This window comes from Theropithecus gelada, chromosome X, assembly GCF_003255815.1.
Source record: "Theropithecus gelada isolate Dixy chromosome X, Tgel_1.0, whole genome shotgun sequence".
NCBI lineage: Eukaryota > Metazoa > Chordata > Mammalia > Primates > Cercopithecidae > Theropithecus > Theropithecus gelada.
The window spans coordinates 121,929,349-121,950,479 of NC_037689.1; the positions used below are offsets into that span (position 1 = coordinate 121,929,349).

Sequence of the window (21,131 nt, forward strand, 5' to 3'; positions counted from 1 at the left end):
TAAGAAATCAGTTTTCATCAGACTATAACATGCTTTAAATTTTCAATGTCAGATACTTTGATAAGTAAAGTGAAAGTTGGGTTGAAGGTGTGTAGATTAATGCTTCTATCTCACACTGTGGTCAGTAAAAATGTCATAAGAAAATAGTGATGTTGTTGTAGACATCATCACTCTTTCACAACAAACCTGTTTGCCTGTATCTGATTGTGCAGATGAATCCGTCATGCATCAGGTGTATTGTCTTAATCACTCCAGAAGACTCTTCATATGTTAATGTGACCTGAGTGGTATCATAGAGCACCTCAGAAAGCCTTGCTTGCTTGGTGTACTTGTACAAGACTCTGCGCCCTGTCCCCAGATGCAGGGTCTGTAGCAATCGGCCATCTCGACTATAGTCTTGGATAAAAGAAGTGCTACTGTCTGGTGGGGTGTAGATGTTCCGGTAGTAGCCCACTGAAAGCATGGTTTGTAAGCTGTGACGCACCATACTAGGCATGGTGACTGAGAGCAGACAATCTGGTTGGTCATACTCAAAGATATAACGCCGCTGGCTATGTAAGAGAAGCATCACAGACTGAAACGAGACAAAGGCAGAATAGCACATTATGGACAACTAAAGTTGAGGCGATTAAAGAAAATACACATTCATCCATTCAACACAAATTAATCAAGCACTTTCTGTGTGCCAGACACTGTGGCAAATCCTAGTGGATACAGTAGTGCACAATAGTGGTGTCTATCTTCATGAAATTTACAGTTTTAATGGAGGAGAAAGACAAGCAACCAAGCAATTACAATATAGTGTGAAATGTATTATGACGGGGGAGTTACAGAGTGCTTCTGAAAGGCAGAGAAAGACCAACTTACTCAGACTTGAGAGACCAGAAAAGGCTTATTGGATAAAGTGGCATCTGAGTTGAGACATAAAGATTGCCTGGGGATTGTCCAGGCAACGGCAGGGGGCCTGGGGCAGGGGTAGGGAAAGAGTATTCTTGGCAGAGAGCACAGCCTTGTGAGGGTCTGGATATGAAAAAGAACATGACTTTTTCAGAGAATGAGAGAAATTTTGTGTGGCTAGAGCTTGAGTGTGTTGGGAATGGTGGGAATGGCAGGAGATGACGTCAGCTACGTAGGCTGAGTCCAGATCATGCTAGGCTTTCTAAGCCACACTAAGGAGTTTGGATTCAAGTATGTTGGCAACAGGGAGTCATCAAAGGGTTTCTGTTTTATTTCATTATTTTTTAGAGCCAGGGTCTCACTGTGTTGCCCAGGCTGGAGTGCAGTGGTATAGTCATAGTTCACTGCAGCCTCAAACTCCTGAGCTTAGGCCATCCTCCTGTCTCAGCCTCCTGCGTAGCTGGGACTACCAATGTGTGCCACTGCATCTGGCACTCTTGAAGGGTCTTAAAAAAGTTAAGGGACGGTTGCAAGAGGGCACGTGCAAGCTGGGAGAAACCGTCAAGTTGGTATTTTAGAAAGGTTGCTTCAATGTGCATATGTTTCAGAGGAAGGTAAATGGATGGCAGGGCATTTCACAAATTAATTTATAGTTACCACAAAGTATTGATTGACTTCATGGAGATATCTTCCTAAAAATTGTGCATAAAATATTATTATGGTATTATTATTGTTTTGCAATTGATGTTTTAACTTCACATTTCCATTTGTGTTTTAATATTAGGGAAGCATGTCATTAAAATTGAATGATTCTCTGGTTATGCAACCCCTCTCCCCTAAACTGATCTGTATTTCAGAAACAGTTGTTTGTTGAGGTATAATGCTTAGCAGGTAATAGGTGTTTCATAAATACTGATTGTCTTGTTTTAATTGCAAATACAGACATAAAAGGAGCACTGTTTTAGGGAGGACTGTAATTGACTGACATGTGCATCTCATCTTTTAATAAAAATAAAAATTTCTCATCCTTGGAGATTCTGATATGACTCCCTAGGGGAGCTTTATTCTTCTCCTTTTGAAAATTACCTTTTCAAGCAAAGGGATTTAGTTGAGGGTTATTTATTCAAGTTTGTGTTATGAAAACAATAGGTATAGTTTCATTTTCTAAGCACAAATTATATGTTTATGAATGTGAATTACATAAGTATATGTAATGTGCATTTATATCTTCTAAATATGACATTACATTTTAATATTGAATGTGCTTTCTGAAACTGCATATCCTCCCTACCCTTCCGGGAATTATTGATTTTGAATTGCATCTCAGTACCATGAAGTCAAAGTCAGTGGTTATTTGGTCGGTTGTTCATTCTTTCTTTTCTACCAACATTATGCCTGAAGAGCCAGAGGTGAGTGCAGAAATCCTGTCAATTCGTCACTTGTGAACAACCGGCAGCTTGCCACAGCCTACCATTCCACCACTGTGACCTCTGAAAACCTCCTGAACAAAAGGAAAGAGACTTGGAAATCCTGAATGGGCTTGGAGACATTAAGGGATAACTGCCTCCCTGGACCAAGGCAGAATTCAATAGAACCAGCAAGAAATTTTCCTATGAGTGGGAAAGCAGGTGGCAGGGAGCAGGGGTGGAAAGGCTTTATACAGGAATTGCGGAAAAGCTTTTGCATTATCTCTAGGCTGAAAGTCATATTTCTCAGTTCCTTTCCACTCTCTTCTGTCAACTTGCCGTGAGTAAATGACATCTGTCACCTGTGACACAGGCCAGGGACTATCACCATATGGCCCCCACATATTATCTAGTACCAGCCTGCCTGGGCCATGCCTTTTTCAGTTGCTGTACCAGCCTTTCCAAGTATTTATGGCACGTCATTGTTATTCTCTCCTCTGTTCTCATCCTCCAGCCTGCAGTAAACTACTGCCTGAACCCTGTTCCTAGGTGGTGCTGATGCTGGGCTGTCTCAAAAGCCCTTGGTCTGTTTCAAAGCTTCCTGCCAATGGCAAGAATGTGGATGATGTGATTAGAAATCAAATGAATGTAACTGTTATGTTGCCAAAATACCATTTAGCTCTCATGTGGCTGCTTTTTCACTTTGGGTGGGCATTATTATCAGTTTGCTCAAAAACAATGCTTATGAATCTATCCAATGTCCACAATGCTGCTATAGGATAAAAGGCCATTTCTTATTAGTCCAAATAACGGAGTGGGAGACTTTTATTCTTTTAATTGATTGTGAGGTTCTAAAAGATATAATTGTAAAAGCAACAACAACAACAGCAACAGCAATCATGGCTGTATGCTTATTTGAACGAGACTAGAAATGAGAGCAGAAATTTGAAAAGTTAAAGCATTTGAATGACCACCAGATGGCAGTGTGGCGCCACCTGGAAGCTGAAGCCACAGTCGTCGTTCTGTCCCTCTAGGCAGCCTCTGAAAACGTCAGCCCCAAAGAGGCAATTGCTGTAAATGTATAAGGCTAAAATATCTTATTAAATGATTATAAAATATATTTAAATGCATTTTTAAAATGAAGTTCATAAGAATTATTTTAGGAAACTGAAAGATTTACATTTACTGTAATACAAAATTTTAGCCCACAAGTCTTCAAAATATAATTAACTCAGAGAAGTCTCATAAATCAAGACAGAGAATTAATGACCACATAGAGAAAATTTAAGAAACAATAATTGATTTTTTTAATAGGGAAGAGATCATTAAGCAACCACAGCCATTATCCAAATAATTATTTTTCTCCTAATGGCTACAAACCATTGTGCATGAAAATGATATGCATAACTTTCACTTACTCTAGAGGAAGTCAAACTATTTTTACAAAATTTCTGCATGTTAAGGTGAAAAATCTGCTGCTGCTTTTTAATACATCGTGACACAGGTATGGCAAGCAAATTCACACGGTAATACCGGAGTATTTTGTGGTGTAAAAAGAGAAATCCATGTTAAAGCTTGGGAATTCTTAGTTTAAAATATACTATGAGAATCAGCCTCTTTATCCCTGCTCTGCCCCGTCATAGTGAGAGAATGTGCCACAAAGGCCATATTAAAGAGAAGACTGGAAAGAACACAAGGGGATGCAAAACCTCAAGTCACTGAAAAAGTTACATGTTACTTGGGATTTTGGTAAATTCAATGTTCTTTCCCTTTTTCCCTCTAGAATCACAATTTCAAAGATGCTTTAATTTCCTCCCTCCCTCCCTCCCTCCCTCCCTTCCTTCCTTCCTTCCTTCTTCCCTCCCTTCCTTTTTTCTGCTCTTTCTTGCTTTGATTTACCTCCAAGTGGCAGTAAGTGCTAGCTAGCATTTAAATTCTCTACTTGGGTGCTTTATATTAAGTTATTTCATTTAATTATATCTATTAAGCGAATTAGTTATGATTACTGGTAATAATAATGTTAATAAAATCAATTTTATGACAAATGATTTTTGGAAAGAATCATTCCGTAAGTATGCGTTTTGTAGGTTCTGAGTTTTGCATAACAGGATTGCTTAAATCAGTAGCTACTCTTTTAATTAGAGAACAAATTAAATATAAAATCAAGAAAAGAACAAAAGTGAACTCAAAGGTACAAATAAGTTGGTTTGTCTCACTGGTCAGAAAGTTACCAGGACTTGTCTTGATACCTTATTCTGGGTGAGGAAGGTCTTATTTTTGTACACTGCAGACACTGGCAGTCTCACTGAGGTTTTTGTTTGTTTGCTTAGCAATTATTGCCAACTAGGTTTCTGTGGCAAAGAGAACTTATGAAGTTTGCTTCACGTGATTCTTTGCTTAAGTAAATTTGATGGAATAATCAGTGAATTCAGAAAAGAGAAACAATAAAATCTCCTCATTGGTGTCAGAGAAGAGGCTCAGTAACTGCACCTAGGGATGAAACTGAAGTTTTCAATAGGCTCTTATGTTATTGTGCAGATAATCTAAAGGGAGAGTCTTATGAGACCTAGATGTGACTGTCTATAGGCAATTAGCTCAGTTGGTTGGACTCTAGTGTCATTGAGGTTGGAATTACGAGTGCAAACCCATGTATGCTTCTAAGGAGTGCTGGCTACTTAAGTAGTCATGTGGAGGACATGTGGAAAGATTGGTGCAAACCTGTCTTCCTTTCTGGAAAACTAATTCAGCCAATATTCTGTTAGTGATCAGTAGCATCTGTTTTTCTTCATATGAAGGTCATCAATATACACCTTAAGAAATACTTTGCCTATGCACACATACCAGCAAATATTTGGATTCAGTTAATGTTATAACAGGCTTGGCACTCTGTAGGCACTAGTCATACGGTTTTGCCAATCATTCTTGTTACCAAAATTCAAAAGAGGAAAGACCTGCTCTGTAAGATTCAGATTTTGCCAGTGTAGAGGATAGATTATAGATTTGATGAATGTTTTTAGCAGAAAAGGATACGAGGTGGATTCAGCAAAGGACTCCTTCCTTTTGCCCTAGCTCCCAAGTGAACTCTGCTTTATCTCCAGGCATTTCTAACTTGGTAAATTCTCCAGCAATAAACTCTGGGAACTAGTAACATGGTTTTATAATGACATATAACCACTGGCACACTGTTTTTATTAACTTTGGGGAGGGTGTATCAGAAAAGTTGGGCATTACTTGGTACCAACAGGGAAATCTGCCATGTGAGCTATGAGCTCCTATGACTTTTCTAAGAACATCTAGAAGCTACCTTATACTGATTACCCTTGAATTCTCAAGGGAAGGCATTTTTCAATTTTTGTAGAAATTAATTTAGGACTGATTAATTCCTAAATGTGTTGAAAGAATAGATTTGGGAAGCAAGAGGCACTATCTTAGGAGATTAGACATTGAGATAGAGATCAATTACTCTTACTGTCCTCTGGTACCAATCTGGCCAGAAACCATTTTGCTCTGTAGGGGCTGATGTTTGACAAATGGTTCCTGTAGTGGGATTAAAATGTTTTTCTATTATTCCCAGACACAGGCCACAAGCTCCCATTATGGATGCTATTGGAGACTCAGTGTACACAAAAAAGTATTACCAATGAGGCCCCACTACCACCATTCCTGCAGGCTGATTACTTTTGGAAATTAGTCTTCAAATGCATACAACTAAAATTTCACTGACTATCCTAACAAAATTAGAAATGCTTATCCTCTGGGTAAAAAGCCTTTTACCAGAGCTGAGTACATTAACACGATTTTATAATTTTCTAGCTATTTTTCCCTCAGTATGAGCTTTCATAATAATAAAGATACCTTTTCAGAAGCATGAACAAAGATGTTCAAATGAGGAGAAAGCTAAGCCATTATTCTTACTTTAGTCTGAAAGAGTACTTGGCAGAGTGTGGGACTGGGGAAAATTTTCAGCTGAAAAACAGTTTATCCTTATAAGTTCAACATCTTTTTGTTACTTTTACAGAACAGAACAGCTGGAATACAGACTTTTCTCCTGCAGGTCCTCACCAAGATGGACAATTAGGGCCATTTTCGATAGTCTCATTCAGAAACTTGAAACTTGTCTTTTACCCCTATGTACTTACTTTTTCTAAGTAGGTATAGCTCCAAATTTTCCCATCAGCCCAAGTTCTTGAAATAATTTTTCCACTCTGGTCATACTCCATTTTTTCATTCCATGTCCCTCTTTGAATAAACGTCACCAATCCCGAAGGTGAATATGTGATGTTCACTTCATTGTATCTGCTTACGGGAGACCACAGAATGGGTCGTCCAGTCTGGTCATAAAGAATTCGAAGGGTGAATTTTCGATGATCATCATAGATCTTTCCTGTGCGGGTTATATGATCAAAATCTATGGAGAGTAGGTTTCTGTTGTGGGCCTATGAGAAAGAAATATGAAATACATTTTAAGCACAGCCTTGTTCCCCTCATTAGAGCACTGACAATCATGAATCCTTTCCTGATTACCCAACGATAGATCCTCTCTTGCCTCTGAAGCCTGATGGCTTCACATTCCACAGATGCCACCTGTCTTTATTCCTCTACCACACTGTACACTCCCGGAGAGCAGGGCTATGTCTTAATTCCCAGGACAGTACTTGGCATACTCTAGACTCTCAATATGTGGTTGTTGATTGCTTTTTCCCCAGCTCAAGCCTGAAGTGTAGTGCTACAGTTTTCAGTAATTACGTAATCTTATTTTATGTAAGTCAGTTGCCTACTAAGGAGTGGGTCTTCCTTCACCCTTTTCACCAGTGAAGTGGCCATAACATAAAATGGTGAATTATTTGTGTGATTAGAAATCAGACAAAAGGAAGACAGTGAGCCCCCTCTAACTTACACAGATTCCCTTCTTTGGTTTCCTCGTTCACCTGGGCTTGGAGTTTTATATATGATTTCACACCTATTATAGGGGAACTCAGGTTGCCTTGCCCTCTAGTTACGGAGTCTCACTTAGCAACACTTTCATGGAGGCCCGTAGGTAAATGAACTAACTAAGTGTTGGTAGGTTCCACAGCATTTGCAAGGGCAGCACTACTAACTGTAGTTAAAGCATAGAGTTAGGTTTGGATTCCAAGTTTAGAAACAGTACTTTCACACGGTTCTGGTTCTAGACTTCTCTTACTGTATGGTAGCATTTTCTCTGGGCACCTCAGAACCTTGCAGTAGTCCCAGAGTGATCCTGATTCAAGGGATCTTGAACTGGATTCCACGAAAGACAGTACTCAATGGTGCCTGACTGATGAAATTCATCTGGGTTCACACAAGATAACCAAATAACTAAATGACCTCGTAAAAAAAAAAAAAAAGTTTAAAAAATCAGCAGTTGGACAACTGACCTGATTTTTTCCACTTTTCAGCTAGTAGTGTCAGTGTTTCCTAGATCTACCAGTAACTTCTGCTTTGGGTAGCTGATTACAACACAGTCACTTAGAAAATGCAATCCTCAACTGTTTTGTTGTGTGCGTATTTCAGAAAAAAAAAGGTGTTGTTCTTGATTTTAGTCATTAAGAGGTTCAGTCCCTACTGGCCAGTGCACTGAAGAAGGTCCTGTGGAAGAGGGGAGCTTTGAAGAAGGGGTAGGTGGAAAGTGCAGGGAAGGAATTTTAAAATTTATTTTATTTTAGCTTAGTTCAGTTTAGTTAAGCTTTAGTTTTAGTGGGTTTTGTGTTTTGTTGTGTTAAAACTTTTTATTTTTAAATAGTCTGACTCACAAGAAGTTGCAAAAATGGTAGAGGTGCTGTGTACCCTTCACCCAGCTTTTAGGGGACAGACTTCTGATTTGGGTGGAGAGAGTCCTACTGTATCTGGCAGGAACAAAAACAAGAATGAAAAAGGAGAGACTTTGAGGAGTCTAAGTAGCAGTGAACTGTAGTCAGGAGACATTTAAACTAGCTACTTGTCTGTTCACCCGTCATTTCTTCTATCTGGGCCTTAGTTGTCTTATCTGTGAAACAAGAGTGTTGTTACCATTTTACACCACAAACTTGTGCTAAGAATTAAATGAGATTACATATACAGGTACTTGGTAAACTATGAAATAACACTAGTAATTGTTATTTTATTATTATTATTTTTTTGATATTTACATCTTTTTTTTTTATTATTATTATACTTTAAGTTGTAGGGTACATGTGCATAACGTGCAGGTTTGTTACATATGTATACTTGTGCCATGTTGGTCTACTGCACCCATCAACTCGTCATTTACATCAGGTATAACTCCCAATGCAATCCCTCCCCCCTCCCCCCTCCCCATGATAGGCCCCGGTGTGTGATGTTCCCCTTCCTGAGTCCAAGTGATCTCATTGTTCAGTTCCCACCTATGAGTGAGAACATGCGGTGTTTGGTTTTCTGTTCTTGTGATAGTTTGCTAAGAATGATGGTTTCCAGCTGCATCCATGTCCCTACAAAGGACGCAAACTCATCCTTTTTTATGGCTGCATAGTATTCCATGGTGTATATGTGCCACATTTTCTTAATCCAATCTGTCACTGATGGACATTTGGGTTGATTCCAAGTCTTTGCTATTGTGAATAGTGCTGCAATAAACATACGTGTGCATGTGTCTTTATAGCAGCATAATTTATAATCCTTTGGGTATATACCCAGTAATGGGATGGCTGGGTCATATGGTACATCTAGTTCTAGATCCTTGAGGAATTGCCATACTGTTTTCCATAATGGTTGAACTAGTTTACAATCCCATCAACAGTGTAAAAGTGTTCCTATTTCTCCACATCCTCTCCAGCACCTGTTGTTTCCTGACTTTTTAATGATCGCCATTCTAACTGGTGTGAGATGGTATCTCATTGTGGTTTTGATTTGCATTTCTCTGATGGCCAGTGATGATGAGCATTTTTTCATATGTCTGTTGGCTGTATGAATGTCTTCTTTTGAGAAATGTCTGTTCATATCCTTTGCCCACTTTTTGATGGGGTTGTTTGTTTTTTTCTTGTAAATTTGTTTGAGTTCTTTGTAGGTTCTGGATATTAGCCCTTTGTCAGATGAGTAGATTGCAAAAATTTTCTCCCATTCTGTAGGTTGCCTGTTCACTCTGATGGTAGTTTCTTTTGCTGTGCAGAAGCTCTTTAGTTTAATTAGATCCCATTTGTCAATTTTAGCTTTTGCTGCCGTTGCTTTTGGTGTTTTAGACATGAAGTCTTTGCCCATGCCTATGTCCTGAATGGTACTACCTAGGTTTTCCTCTAGGATTTTTATGGTATTAGGTCTAACATTTAAGTCTCTAATCCATCTTGAATTAATTTTCGTATAAGGAGTAAGGAAAGGATCCAGTTTCAGCTTTCTACTTATGGCTAGCCAATTTTCCCAGCACCATTTATTAAATAGGGAATCCTTTCCCCATTTCTTGTTTTTCTCAGGTTTGTCAAAGATCAGATGGCTGTAGATGTGTGGTATTATTTCTGAGGACTCTGTTCTGTTCCATTGGTCTATATCTCTGTTTTGGTACCAGTACCATGCTGTTTTGGTTACTGTAGCCTTGTAGTATAGTTTGAAGTCAGGTATCGTGATGCCTCCAGCTTTGTTTTTTTGACTTAGGATTGTCTTGGAGATGCGGGCTCTTTTTTGGTTCCATATGAACTTTAAAGCAGTTTTTTCCAATTCTGTGAAGAAACTCATTGGTAGCTTGATGGGGATGGCATTGAATCTATAAATTACCTTGGGCAGTATGGCCATTTTCACGATATTGATTCTTCCTATCCATGAGCATGGTATGTTCTTCCATTTGTTTGTGTCCTCTTTTATTTCACTGAGCAGTGGTTTGTAGTTCTCCTTGAAGAGGTCCTTTACATCCCTTGTAAGTTGGATTCCTAGGTATTTTATTCTCTTTGAAGCAATTGTGAATGGAAGTTCATTCATGATTTGGCTCTGTGTTTGTCTGTTATTGGTGTATAAGAATGCTTGTGATTTTTGCACATTAATTTTGTATCCTGAGACTTTGCTGAAGTTGCTTATCAGCTTAAGGAGATTTTGGGCTGAGACAATGGGGTTTTCTAAATATACAATCATGTCATCTGCAAACAGGGACAATTTGACTTCTTCTTTTCCTAACTGAATACCCCTGATTTCTTTCTCTTGCCTAATTGCCCTAGCCAGAACTTCCAACACTATGTTGAATAGGAGTGGTGAGAGAGGGCATCCCTGTCTTGTGCCAGTTTTCAAAGGGAATTTTTCCAGTTTTTGCCCATTCAGTATGATATTGGCTGTGGGTTTGTCATAAATAGCTCTTATTATTTTGAGGTACGTTCCATCAATACCGAATTTATTGAGCGTTTTTAGCATGAAGGGCTGTTGAATTTTGTCAAAAGCCTTTTCTGCATCTATTGAGATAATCATGTGGTTCTTGTCTTTGGTTCTGTTTATATGCTGGATTATGTTTATTGATTTGCGAATGTTGAACCAGCCTTGCATCCCAGGGATGAAGCCCACTTGATCATGGTGGATAAGCTTTTTGATGTGTTGTTGAATCCGGTTTGCCAGTATTTTATTGAGGATTTTTGCATCGATGTTCATCAGGGATATTGGTCTAAAATTCTCTTTTTTTGTTGTGTCTCTGCCAGGCTTTGGTATCAGGATGATGTTGGCCTCATAAAAAGAGTTAGGGAGGATTCCCTCTTTTTCTATTGATTGGAATAGTTTCAGAAGGAATGGTACCAACTCCTCCTTATACCTCTGGTAGAATTCAGCTGTGAATCCATCTGGTCCTGGACTTTTTTTGGTTGGTAGGCTATTAATTATTGCCTCAATTTCAGAGCCTACTATTGGTCTATTCAGGGATTCAACTTCTTCCTGGTTTAGTCTTGGAAGAGTGTAAGTGTCCAGGAAATTATCCATTTCTTCTAGGTTTTCCAGTTTATTTGCGTAGAGGTGTTTATAGTATTCTCTGATGGTAGTTTGTATTTCTGTGGGGTCGGTGGTGATATCCCCTTTATCATTTTTAATTGCGTCGATTTGATTCTTCTCTCTTTTCTTCTTTATTAGTCTTGCTAGTGGTCTGTCAATTTTGTTGATCTTTTCAAAAAACCAACTCCTGGATTCATTGATTTTTTGGAGGGTTTTTTGTGTCTCTATCTCCTTCAGTTCTGCTCTGATCTTAGTTATTTCTTGCCTTCTGCTAGGTTTGGAATGTGTTTGCTCTTGCTTCTCTAGTTCTTTCAATTGCGATGTTAGAGTGTCAATTTTTGATCTTTCCTGCTTTCTCTTGTGGGCATTTAGTGCTATCAATTTCCCTCTACACACTGCTTTAAATGTGTCCCAGAGATTCTGGTATGTTGTATCTTTGTTCTCATTGGTTTCAAAGAACATCTTTATTAGTAATTGTTATTTTTATAACATAACTATTACTTTTCTCATTTTATTTAGGCTTGTGAATAGGACCACATTTCAGATTCCAAGGTGATTGTAGCTTAGTGTACTAGATTTATATCTGTCAGAGTTGTCAACATGATCCTGAATGAAAAGTTAAATATCTTGTTAATGAAGGGGAGGAGTGAAACTCACATTATGATTTGACTACATTAATCATAGTCAGATTAAACTGATTCACTGGCTACTCAACTAAACTTGATGTTAATTTTAACTTTTGTGGTCAAGGATCTGTTTAACTATCTGAAAGCTGTGCAATGTATCCCAAGAAAAGTGCACATAAAATGCATATATAACATTTTAAAAATATACTCTTAGGGGGCTTTCGGAACCTTTCTGAAAAACCCAAACATAAAACCTTTTCAGGTCTCAGGAATCCAAGATCAACATCCTGGTTCAAAAAGAGTTTTGATCTTAGAGGTCTGGATGGCTGCAAAGCTAATGCTCTCATATCAGACTCTGGTCTTCCTTTGTTCAGAATCTTGTGCTCTTTGCTTTAAAAAGTAACCTTTCCCCCCTACCCCCAATTATAAAAGTGATAACTTTTTCATGGCAGAAAAATTAGAAATATAGAAATGCACAAAGGATATAATTACATGTAATCCCACCATCCAATGAAAATCACTGTTAACACTTCACTGCATTTCATTTCATTTATCTTACTTTTTTGGCATAATCTGTGCATACATTCAAAACATACAACTAGGATTGTATTTAAAATTTTGTGTCCTACTTTTACAGCTAATGTTTTATCTTTAGCATTCCCTGTGTTATTCAATATTCTTAAAATATACCTTTTAATGGTTGCATGTCTTATTACATGATAAACACTTATTTATCTATTCTCCCAAATAGAAATCAGAAAGTAGAGTTTTTGTTTTTTTCTTTCATATCACATGTTTTGCTGAACATTTTTATAAATAAATATTTCCATAATACAGAGCCCGATGAGTGAAATTACTGGGTCAAATGAGACATATTAAAAGACCCCGAGGCAACCTGAGAGATTACTTTATAGTGCACAGAGGTTGTACAAATTCATACTCTCATTAGCTAGTAGTGGGAGAGGTTATCTCATTCCATCCTTACTAGCATTGAGTATTATCAGTTAGTTAACTTTCCCAATACTAGAGTGGGAAAATGATACACTGCTGTGGCTTAAATTTGCATTTATTTGATTACTAGTGAGGCTGAACACTTTTTAACATCTATTGGCCACATGTGTATCTTCTATAAATTGTCTGCTCATGACATTTGCCCATTTTTCTACTGGGGCGTGACACTTTGCTTTTTAAACCTCTGTTGGTTTCAGTTTCTTCATTGGTCAGCTGGAGCTAATGATATTTGCCCTTAATTTGAACTTCTGGAAAAAAAAAAAAGACCTATCAAATGTTCCATGCCATGAATTGCATCCAGAATACTAGTGATTAGATACTTAAATTATCTGGGGGCAAGTGCTGTTTGTGTCAGGGGTAGGTTTAATTCAGGGAGTACAACCACAAATTGGGACTCTTGACTCTTTATACCATCTGTGGCCAATGTATGTAGTGTTGTCTTGCATAAATATACAGCTACCTGTTGTTATGTGCTTATGTGTTGTTATGTGCACCTAAAAGGTGATAAGAAAAGCACATATTTCCTGTCTTTTGATACAACGGGCTTGGAAGACTATAGGAAACCAGGTGTTCTTTCTTGAACTACCCTTCCTGTGGTTTTACAGCCACATATCTCCAACTGTAATACTGTTCATTTACAATAGCTGTAAAATATCCATGTACTCCCAGAGACAGTTGTAACTGTTGCAATTTATGCTATAATGATAGTTAAAGAGCCAAAGTAACAAGTGATTTCCAGTTCAACTAAATTTGTGGTTTCATTTGTCTGATAGATTAAGTTTACTACTCAAGAACACATTTCTTAATAAAGTCATTATAGCTACATAAGCAGGGATCACTGTTTAAAATCCACCACAAAGCAAGCAGAGGACAACCCTGCCTAATTTTCTTTCTCTGCCTGTCAAGACGTCTGCTGCTGTGCTTCCCTGTTTATGGAAAATGCACTCTGATATTCCAGTGGTGCTGAAACACTAGTTTCAAAGTCAGGTTTGGAAGTTAATGTAAAATTCAGCTAAGAGCTAAAAAAGAGTGAAGGGACTGAAGATGCCACAGGTTCCTTCCTGAGTCTCCTGGAGAAACCATGTGTGAGAAGCCTGGCAAAGAGAGTGCTTTTCCAGCTGAGCTCTCCCAACCTCCTTTTTTTTTTTTTTTTTTTATCTTTTTCGAGCCAGAGTTTTGCTCTTGTTGCCCAGGCTGGAGTGCAATGGCATGATCTTGGTTCACTGCAACCTCTACTTCCCAGTTCAAGCGATTCTCCTGCCTCAGCCTCCCAAGTAGCTGGGATTACAGGTGCCCGCCACCATGCCCAGCTAATTTTTTTGTATTTTTAGTAGAGACAGGGTTTCGCCATGTTGGCCAGGCTGGTCTCGAACTCCTGACCTCAGGCAATCCACCCACCTCAGCCCCCCAAAGTGCTGGGATTACAGGCATGAGCCACCACGCCTGGCCTCCAACCTCCTTCTTGAGTACTCATGTGCCACCAGACTCTATGATAGGAATAAGAACTAGGCTGAACACTACCGACTACTGGGGTGGTGGGCAAGGCTGAGAAAGCTCCACATTCATACAAGTGCTTTCCTGAAAGATGATAGCGCTTGACCTAAGTGTGGACCATTAATCTTTATTTCTACTCTTGTTTCAGTATTCAATCTATACTAATCCTTTCCCTGGAAAAGAGAAGGAGGAAAAAAAAAAAAAAAAGACTGAAATTTGGGAATAGCTCCAAGTTAAAAAGGGTATCTTTGGACAGCTGTGCATTGAACAAAACCTTTGAGTTTGGCAACTGACAAGCTACATGGTGTGGTAAGAAAACTGTTTGGTAATAGGTTTTTAATAAGGAAAGATGGATCTATGCTGTAATGCATCCTTTGGTTTCCCTTAGTTTTTTTTTCAGCTATACTAGGAGACAGGCTTGATTATTGTTCATACTAGGACCAGAGAGAAAAGAGGAAAGAGTGTGCTCTGGAGAACCATGAATAGTGTTGCTGGCAGAAATGAAAGGGCCTGTGAAAAGAAGGTATATGGGGAAAAGCAAAGCCCTTTCCTGCTCTTTCTGAGGACTTTGTGTTCTAATTGTTCAAGAGAAAATCCTTTCAACCCTTCTGATTTGAAAGTCATTCAGTTAGAAGAATAACATTGTACTAGGTTGATCTAAAGGCAGTTGGTGATATTTAGCTGTTTTTGACCTACACAAAGGGCAATTTGCTATGGTTCAACCGACTACACACTCACACACCCACACCTGTGAATGTGCTGAACTCTGAGCTATGATCACTGCAGTTGATTTTCTCCCCTCCTTAAGGAGAAGGCTGAATTTTCAAGGACACTGTCTAGCATTTTAACTCACTAGACAACTGTGTTACTTGTTTAATTTTTGCTGAAGAACTTGGAAGGTAAATAAGTGAGATGGGCCAAATAGCCATGTCAGAGTTTGGAAGAGCCTGCATTTAATTTTTGTTTTTGAGAAGGAGTCTCGCTTTGTCGCCCAGGCTGGAGTGCAATGGTGCGATCTTGGCTCACCGCAACCTCTGCCTCCTGGGTTCAAGGGATTCTCCTGCCTCAGCCTCCCAAGTAGCTGGGATTACAGGCACCCGCCACCATGCCCGGTTGATTTTTGTATTTTTAGTAGAGACGGGGTTTCACCATGTTGGCCAGGCTGGTCTTGAAGTGACCCAGTGATCCGCCCGCCTTGGCCTCCCAAAGTTCTGGGATTACAGGCATGAGCCACCGTGCCTGGCCTCCTGCATTTAATTTTTATGAAGTTGTGAGAATGGATAGAAAAGTCACAGTTGGGGCCGGGCGCGGTGGCTCACGCCTGTAATCCCAGTACTTTGGGAGGCCGAGGCAGGTGGATCACAAGGTCAGGAGATCGAGATCATCCTGGCTAATGTGGTGAAACCCCGTCTCTACTAAAAATACAAAAAATTAGCCGGGCATGGTGGCGGGCGCCTGAAGTCCCAGCTACTCGGGAGGCTGAGGCAGGAGAATGGCACGAACCCGAGAGGCGGAGCTTGCAGTGAGTCTAGATTGCACCATGGCACTCCAGCCTGGTCGACAGAGTGAGACTCTGTCTCAAAAAAAAAAAAAAAAAAAAAAAAAAAGAAAAGTCACAGTTGATCTTAAAAAGTACCACATGCTACTTTACTCTCACTAGTTTTAAGGTAATTCGTATTTGATTTTTAGAGATCAATCACTACATTAATTCCACAGATTTTTTTTTATTGGTATCTCTTGGTAGACAATCAAAAGCTTACTTAAGACTACTTTTATTTCACAGAGATGTCTACCAATGAACAGGGCATATATTCAGTATTAGCATCAGCCTCTAATATTTCACCTGGAATTCCCATTTTTTTCTTTCTTTTTGAAAGATGACTAAACTTACTTTTTAAAATAGATGGAATAAATGTATAATTTCTCTAGACATTTTATTCTTTAAAAATTATTTCATATTTAACAAGAATCATTGTATGACATTTATGCAGGATTTTCAATTGTTTGTTTACATAATGGTAGATTTCTAGAAAAGAAAAGTTTACATGACATCATCATAATGTTTGATACAAAACTGCTTGAGTTAGAAGGAACCCTTCTGTTCACTCTTACCCAACTACTCACTGTAACTTACAATCACATACAACTAGTTGTTTCTAATTCTTTTGAAGAATTTGATTCAATAATGTAATTTTTTAACTACCAAGACACTCCCTTTACTTTGCCAACATATAGAACCTTATCACCAGAAGGGATCTTAGGAAATGGTCTTTTGAGCCAGACTGCCTGAGTTCAAATCCTGTGATCTCTGCTTACTAGCTGTGTGACCTCTCTGTGCCTCAGTTTCTTCATCTGTAAAATGGGAATGATAATGATAAACCCATCTGATAAGGTGTTATAAACAGTAAATGAGTTAATATGTGGCAGTATACATGGTAAGGCTTCAAGGAACGCTAATTGCTGTTGTTATGGTTAATACTACCACTAATAATAGATCGCACCATCCACGTCCCTCTTTTTATAGATGAGAAAAGTGCAAAATTATGGGCATACCAGTTCTTCCTCAAAATCATACTCATTTTTCTCACTCAACTTTGGCTATGTTATTTACCTTGGACCTTTTTCTCTCTAAGCTAATTTGCCCTTGCTTGAATACTTTGCTGTTGACCAATTCATCTGTGTAACCATACAACAGATATTTAAATTTTTATACCACATCATTAATGCTCATATATAGGTGAAATGGTATATGAAATAATTCTTTCTTTCTAGTTATCTTAGTAAGGTTGATCCGAGATTAACAAAAATAGGCCAGGCGCGGTGACTCATGCCTGAAGTCCCAGCACTTTAGGAGGCTGAGGTGGGCGGATAGCTTGAGTACAGGAGTTCAAGAACAGTCTGGGCAACATGGCAAGACCCCGTCTTCACAAAAAACAAAAACAAAAACAAAGAAACACACAAAAATCAAAAACAAACAAACAAAAAACACACACAAAAAACAAAAACAAACAGACAAACAAAAAACCCCAAAAATTAGCCTAGCATGGTGCCATGCACCTGGAGTCCCAGCTACTCAGGAGACTGAGGTGGGAGATTCGCTCGAGCCCAGGAGTTAGAGGCTGCAGTGAGCCAAGATCGTACCACTGCATTCCAGTCTGGGAGATGAAAAACAAAAACAAAAAGAAAAACACAACCAAATATAGCAGGTTCTATGATTTGGAAGCCCCAAGAATTCCTGGACCCCAAAAATCAATACTGCCCAGTAGCCTTGACATGGGAAATCTCCTGTCTCCAGGGGGCTCCTTAGGGGGAAAAGCACTGTTACTTGACTGAAAACTGCAGATATATTTTTAAATAGATGAATCTGATTAATCTATCTCCAGTCAGGCTCCCTATCTAAATTTTCACAAAATAAATGCTTCCACCAAACCTGAGGAGAAGGAAGTTAAAATAGTGTTAAGTGAATGAAAATCCAACTCTGAGCGCCCTGTAGCTGAGGACCAAGGCAATTTCTGAGAATAGAGGGAGAGGCCAGAGCCTTCTTGGCTGCCCCCACCAATTCCCCATCATTTATCAGCCTGAGACCCTGCGTTCAACTGAGTTTGTTTCTCCTTCTCAGCTCACATCTGAACACATATGTTTCATTTAAAAACCAACCTATCCTATTCTCAGTTATCTTTGAGTAGAGGAAAAAGTAAATTGTGAGAGTTTTAGATAAGTCCTTGCTTCATTTCACTTGTAAACACATAATAATCCTACTTGATTTTATAATTTTTGTCATAAAGTGCTAAGCCCCCTCCATTGTTTTTCTTTTAATAAAGGAGGCTGCAGTTCAGGGATTTTGCTATAACCTTACAGCTCAGTCTACAAGATCTTATAAACATCTCTGGGATCCAAAGCTGGGATAAATCTCATATGACAGCATTATTATCCATGGACATAGCAAGGTACAAACTGGATGTAGTTCCTAAACCAGTATGCTTTTGGTGAATGTCCAATTCTTTTACAATTGCCTCTATTGTTATCTGCACTCCAATTTCTCTATTGTCCAGGGAAATGTATTTATGGGGACAGATTGATGCAGCAGATGAGCAGATACACTGACTAGATGCAAAAGTGCTTTGCAAGGAAGGAAGATGAGTCAAACACAACTCAGGTTGGGGGGAAATGGATTTTTTAAATAAATGAAATTTCAGGATGTTAATGTGACCTATTTCACTTAATGGAGCTGGTGAAGGATGGCTCAGAGGTAACAAATCCCTTACCTGCTCAGGCTGAGCAGGGTATCATGTTTCCCAAGAGTTTGCCTCCCTCACCTTGAAAGGGATCCTGACTTTGTATGAAAAAAAAATCACTGATTATTCTCCAAAGATAGGTCTATCCTTTTCTGACTTTTTTTTCTTTCCAGCTAAAAGGTCTTGGGGAGGTGTGATCAGCAGCTTTTGGGAACATTTGACATCTATCATCTTACCAAATGGGCCTTTAAATGAACCTGTCATTTTGTCCTTGAACAATTAATGCTTTATGGCTTGCACACTTGCAAATTACAATCACACTTTTGTGTGGGTTTTCAAAAGGGAGCCCCATTTCCCACAGTACAGAAGGGGTTTCTATGTTGTATGACTTGGAAATTCTGTCTCAACAGCTCTGATAGTTCCACCTGCCCTCGCTCTGAAATGACAGCTTCACTAGAAGAAATAAATGATTCAGTCCAAGGCATTGAGGAACTTGAGAGCATCAGAGAAGCTTATTCTTCGTATGCTTACAAATGGGTCATTGCATATTTTGGTCCAGGAAGAGAGAAAATTGTCATTAGCTTGTCCCTTGAAAAGCTACCAGAAATGAAGGAACACCATCTCGGAAATAATAACTTCAGTGGGGAAAGAGAATTTACTTTGTCAAAATTGGATTCACATGTCCCTTTTGGGAGCATATTCATTTCATTAAATTAGAAATGCCAAATCTGGGGAAATCAAGGCACCAGCGTAAACAAAAAATCACTAGGAATGGGGAGAGCAGGTAAAAATTAACCAGTTAAGCAACCTCCTTCCTCTTTTTGCCTGCTTCATGCTTTTCCTGCCTGGAAGCCAGCCAGTTGTCCTGTGCCTCCCACACTTGCCAGTACATTAGAGTCGATTATTTGTCTCTTTTTGTCAGCATTGAAATGAGGAGTCAGGCCCTTCCAAGGTAGCTCCACTGAGTGAGGCAATGATTTATAGATTAATTATTTTAAGGAACAAGGCAGCACAGTGTGATGCAGCAGAAAGAGTGCCATGCTAGGTGAGGACCTGCATTTCAGCCCTGGCTCTGATCCTTAATAGCTGGTTGACTTTGGGCAAATCACTTAACCTATCTGGGCCTTGGTCTCCTTATCTGTAAATTGAAAGTAACAGTTGACGGCTGTGGTGATCAAATAAAATCCTGGCTATGAAACCATTTTGTTCACTCTGAGGCATGAAACATACGTAAATGATTGTTATTGTTATTAGACTTCTAGGGGCATGCATGGTAACACCACCTGACCAATAAGGGGCCTTGTTTTTCAGTCACAGGACCTCAGGGAGTAGCCTAGAAGTGATAGAGAGAAGAAGGCCTTGAATTTGTTGCCCTTGTAATCCAGTCCACAAATCTGCTCAACTCTGCCACAGGATCGGAAATGGGTCACATTATAATTAGTACTAACTAAACACTTTACTTCTTAACACTAATGAGTTCCCAAATGTTTTATGACCATTAGCTTCTCAGGATTAAGAACAATTTGGGATATGGGGTGTAAATTACAGTTTATATTTTCTCTCCATTATCTGTGCATATGGAGGACAGAAAACAGGATGGGTTGTTCTAGAAAATGGAAACTTCCAAGGTCACATAATACAGGATGAGTTATCCTAAAGAATGAAAAATCCCAAAGTCACATAGTATATGATTTGGTTCAGAAAGTTTTATTGAGGCTATAAGCTGGGAGAGGCACTAAGAAATCACGTATTCAATACAATTTTTCTGTGATGAGTCCGTGAGGTCGATAAGCCACATGTAAATAATTCTTACTTTCTCTAGTAGTACACTTTTATTTTGCAGGTGAAAAAAAATTGAAGGCATTTCTTAAACCATTTGTAAAATAGGGTATCAAGGCCAGATTCTCTAACTTCCCCATCCAGGGTTCTACCCAGGAGGTCCTATTTCTCAAAGAATTCCGATAGAAATCTTTACTGCTACCCACGCAGAGGTTTGACTATTTGGATTGGTTTCACTTCTCCATTCAGTGGCATATCTGGCAAACATTCCATTAGAAACTTGTCAATAGAATCGAAACATAAAAATTGACTTGTGCACATAAAAAACTTCAGTAGCTTTTACAAACAAACAAACAAAACCAAACAAAAATAACCACCCACTAAAGTCTGTGACTGTGTATCACCAATAGAACTGATTGAAAAGTGAGCACTGGCTGGGCGCGGTGGTTCATGCCTGTAATCCCAGCACTTTGGGAGGCCAAGGTGGGTGGATCATGAGGTCAGGAGATCGAGACCATCCTGGCTAACATGGTGAAACCCTGTCTCTACTAAAAATACAAAAAGAAATTAGCTGGGCGTGATGGCAGGCGCCTGTAGTCCCAGCTACTCGGGAGGCTGAGGCAGGAGAATGGTGTAAACCTGGGAGGTGGAGCTTGCAGTGAGCCGAGATTGCGCCACTGCACTCCAGCCTGGGAGACAGAGCCAGACTCCGTATCAAAAAAAAAAAAAAAAAAAAAAAAAAAAAAAAAAAAAAAAAAAAA

General features: G+C 39.1%; 1 protein-coding gene across 3 annotated transcripts in view; it reads right to left on the reverse strand.

Annotated features, from left to right (window-relative positions):
• Window positions 1–21,131, reverse strand: part of TENM1 (teneurin transmembrane protein 1) — a 605,674-nt gene that overhangs the window by 9,682 nt on the left and 574,861 nt on the right. For all 3 annotated transcript variants that reach the window (XM_025372420.1, XM_025372421.1, XM_025372419.1), the window contains 2 exons: window positions 6,443–6,739; window positions 187–574 (listed from right to left, as the gene is read on the reverse strand). In XM_025372420.1, the coding sequence (XP_025228205.1) occupies window positions 187–574; window positions 6,443–6,739 (685 nt within the window). The remainder of the gene's footprint in view (window positions 1–186; window positions 575–6,442; window positions 6,740–21,131) is intronic.